The 4,221-nt window shown below is 35.6% G+C and overlaps 1 gene segment (V, D, J or C); it reads left to right on the forward strand.

The window, feature by feature from the left end:
* Positions 1 to 653: 653 nt before the first annotated feature.
* LOC131999775 (T cell receptor alpha variable 13-1-like) lies at positions 654 to 1,517 on the forward strand. The segment is given in 2 exon segments: positions 654 to 739; positions 903 to 1,517. Coding segments are annotated over 2 exon segments (351 nt in total).
* The last annotated feature ends 2,704 nt before the right edge of the window (positions 1,518 to 4,221 follow it).

Raw genomic sequence — 4,221 nt, forward strand, 5'->3', positions numbered from 1 at the left:
AACCTTACATTGTTTTCATGGTCCCTTACATACAGAAGTGTTATGTAATTTCACCAACCCACTTCCATCACAGATGCAATGAATGAACATTTTCTCTGACAATTAGTAATGGCAAAAACTGAGAACAAGCTTTTGATATCATCCTGCTCTGTGTTCTAAACTATTAGCTCTGAAACAAATTTCTTGATACTTGGGAGCTGTTTCATTATTTGCAAAATGGGAAAATTATATCTTCTTTATATTTTGTTGTGACAATTTATCAATAATATTAAAGAGATTGACAAGAAGCAGATAAACAATTTGGGATGGTATCTCAATAGATACTGAAAAGACATTTGAAAAATCCAATCGATTCCTGATTAAAATTTGATTAATTTGTTTACTGATTGCTGCCCTGATGCTTGTGAGTCCCTCAGAGGCGCAGGCTAAGAGAAGAGCATTTCCCCAGTGAGTTCAGTAGAGATGTGACCACAAGATGGCAGTGCACCTGTGCTGATGGAGAACACATGGAGGTTCATCTTAGTGCATCTGATGGGCTAGACTATGGCAGCAGCAGAGTCTTTTCTTATTGGCTGGTAACAATGTGGGAAGTTACTCTGTTAGAGGAAAGAAGGGACAGCCTGATAAGAAAAGGAGCTGAGCTGGCTGGGGTTGCAGTTCTGAACCTGAGCTTAACTGGGAGGAACCATGAAGACATCCATGGGAGCTTTAATCATGTTCTCCTGGCTGCAGCTGAACTGTGAGTTGAGCTTTTCTGAGAAACAGAGTATATCAATGGACTTTTTCAGAAGTCAAGACTGGCTTTATTCAATGTTTCCTCCACTTAGTGTAGAAAAAGAGAATTCTGAAGCACAATAACCTGGAATCTCTCCTCCTTTCTCCAACCTTTTCTTTCTGCACAGGGTTCAGCCAAGGAGAGAATGTGGAGCAGCATCCTTCTACCCTGAGTGTCCAGGAGGGAAGCAGCTCTGTTATCAACTGCAGTTATTCAGACAGTTATTCAGACTATTTCCCCTGGTATAAGCAAGAACCTGGAAAAGGTCCCCAGCTCCTTGTATACATTCTTTCAAGCATGGCCACAAAAGAAGAACAAAGACTTACTGTTTTATTGAATAAGACTGCCAAACGTTTCTCCCTGCACATCAGAGACACCCAGCCTGAAGACTCAGCAGTGTACTTCTGCGCAGCAAGCACACATTGATTTCCAGGCACCTGCTGCCTGCTCTCAAACGTGGGATTGGGGCAGCCCTGTCCTTTGACATAGACCTTCAAAGATAGCTTTTGTGCTCTTGTTATCCACAAGTGGAAGCTAACATATTAGACATAAATAGGTTATAAGAGAAAGAGTAAGCTCATGATGACCTGGACAGAGTTAGAGCATTTTGTTAGATGACTGTTGCTGAATGGATTCTTGAAGGCAGTTAGTAATGTTTTATTGTGAGGTTTGGGTTTTAAAGATGACTTTACATTTGCTATTCAGAACCCTGTCATACAAATAAATTTTAATACATTAGCACATCCTATTATGGATAAAGTTTTAATTCTTGTCTTTCAAATGTTACAAATGGGGGCGCCTGGGTGGCTCAGTGGGTTAAAGCCTCTGCCTTCGGCTCAGGTCATGATCCCAGGGTCATGGGATCGAGCCCCGCATCGGGCTCTCTGCTCAGCGGGTAGCCTGCTTCCTCATCTCTCTCTGCCTGCTTCTCTGCCTACTTGTGATCTCTGTCTGTCAAATAAATAAAAAAAAAAAAAAAAAAAAAACAAATGTTACAAATGTCACTTTTCCCTTGTTATAAAACACAACATGCTAAATACAGAAAATATTTAAAATATAAATAGTGAAATTGATAATTCTGTACCCAGATAATTTATTACTAATGTTTGGTTTGCTCTCTTCTTAAATCTAATGTAAGTAGGATTCTGATTTTTTTTTACTTAATGTTATATCATATAATTAAGTTATAACTTGATGTTATATCATATAACTTAATGTTATATATATTACATTAATGTTATACTCAATGAATTGAGTATTCTCAATTTTAAGTCTCCTCCTCCAACACCTGCTTTTTAATAGCTCTGTGAGAGATTTTCAGAAATCACAATTCTGTTTTAAATTTTCTTCTTCTTTTTCTATATTTCTGGTAAAATTTGAGAGCCCTTTGTATGCGTTCTGATTATTTTCTTATTGAGAAAATGTGAGTTGGAATTTTCTTTAGAGCCCAGTGATTGTACATATTGTTTATATTTTTGAAGGAAATTAAAAGAAGTGATTTCTTCAAGAATAGGATCCTCTTCAAAAGATGATTAGACTCTTCAAATTTTGTTAGTATGTGTTCACATTTACACTCATAATTTAGAAGTAAAAGTTGTACCTTATATAGTACAAACTTTTTTTTCTTATTATCATTTGTTCAAGTGACTGTCTTTTTTCCATTGCATATTCTTTCCTGCTTTGTCGAAAATTAGTTAATAATAGAGTTGAGGGTCTTTTTTTGGCTTTCTATTTTCTATTCTGTTCCATTGAGTTATGTGTCTGTCTTTGTGCCAGTACCATACTGTCTTGATGATGACAGCTTTGAAATAGAGCTTGATGTCTGGAATTGTGATGCCAACAACTTTGGCTTTCTTTTTCAACATTCTTCTGGTCATTTGGGGTCTTTTCTGTTTCCATATAAATTTTAGGATTATTTGTTCCATCCCTTTAAAAATTAAAAAAATTGTTGGGATTTTAATAGGGATTGCATTAAACCTGTAGATTGCTTTAGGTAACATAGACATTTTCATAATGTTTTTTCTTCCAATCCATGAGCATTAAACACTTTTCCATTACTTTGTGTTTTCTCTAACTTCTTTCATGAGTACTTTATAGTTTTCTGAGTACAGATTCTGTGCCTCTTTGGTTAGGTTTATTCCTAGGTATCTTATGGTTTTGGGTGCCATTGTAAATTGGATTGACTCCTTCATTTCTCTATCTTCTGTCTTGTTGTTGGTGTATAAAAAGGTAACTAATTTCTGTGCATTGATTTTATATCCTGACACTTTACTGAATTCCTGTACAAGTTCTATCAGATTTGGAATGGAATCTTTTGGCTTTCCCATATTTAGTATCATATCATCTGTAGCGTGATAGTTTGACTTCTTCTTTGCCTACTTGGATGCCTTTAATTTCTTTTTGTTGTCTGATTGCTGAGTCTGGGACTTCTAGTACTATGTTGAATAGCAGTAGTGATTAGCACAAACTTTTTAATATAATTGTTCATCAGTAGATATTTATTAAAGAAAGAAGGAAAAGGTGAATTCTGGTATATATTTAAAACTTTTATTTAGGCTTTGAGATTAAATTAAATTTATACATTAAATATATGAATTTATAAGTTAACTTGTGATTAATAAAATCTTAGGGGCACCTGGGTGGCTCAGTGGGTTAAAGCCTCTGCCTTCAGCTCAGGTCATGATCCCAGGGTCCTGGGATCAAGCCCTGCATTGGGCTCTTTGCTCAGCAGGGAGCCTGCTTCCTCCTCTCTATCTCTACCTGCCTCTCTGCCTACTTGTGATCTCTGTCTGTCAAATAAATAAATAAAATCTTTTAAAAAAATCCTAAAAGTCTTTATTTGGTTACTGAAGAACATAGTGTTTCCTTCTATTTATCTATGTCTTTCTCAATAAAGCTCAATTGTTTTAAGTAGATAAGCTAATTTCTAACCATTTAATTTTTATTGTTACTTATCATTGAGTATTCTTCCTGGTATATGTGGGAAAAATTTTATACACATTTATCATGCACCTTACTCAAGTTTTACTAGTGGACTGCAGAAGACATTGCGATTAATATTTATTGCAGATATAGCTTGTTACAAATGTCCCTGTCTTATCTTCATGTTTTGACGGAATTAAATACTACTTCTGCAATTTTTAAAAAGTAATTTTTTAGTGCTGAAGATTAAATTAATGTCAGGAAAGAATTTGCATAAATAATTGATTCCCTAATTCTCCCACCCCTGCTCAGGAGTAGGCTATTTTCTAGATATCTTGTATTCTTCCTATGGATGGATATAACTGGTGATTTGGTATGATGAGAACGATCTCTCTTAGCTGAGTTATGGTTGACAGTTATGAGCTACCTGGTTTGTTCTTCTAGAGAAAGTCATTAGGTTTAATGCAGTATAAACTATCTGAATAAGAGGGGCACCTTGGTAGCTCAGTTGTTAAGCATCTGCC

The sequence above is a fragment of the Mustela nigripes genome, chromosome 13 (genome assembly GCF_022355385.1).
Source record: "Mustela nigripes isolate SB6536 chromosome 13, MUSNIG.SB6536, whole genome shotgun sequence".
NCBI lineage: Eukaryota > Metazoa > Chordata > Mammalia > Carnivora > Mustelidae > Mustela > Mustela nigripes.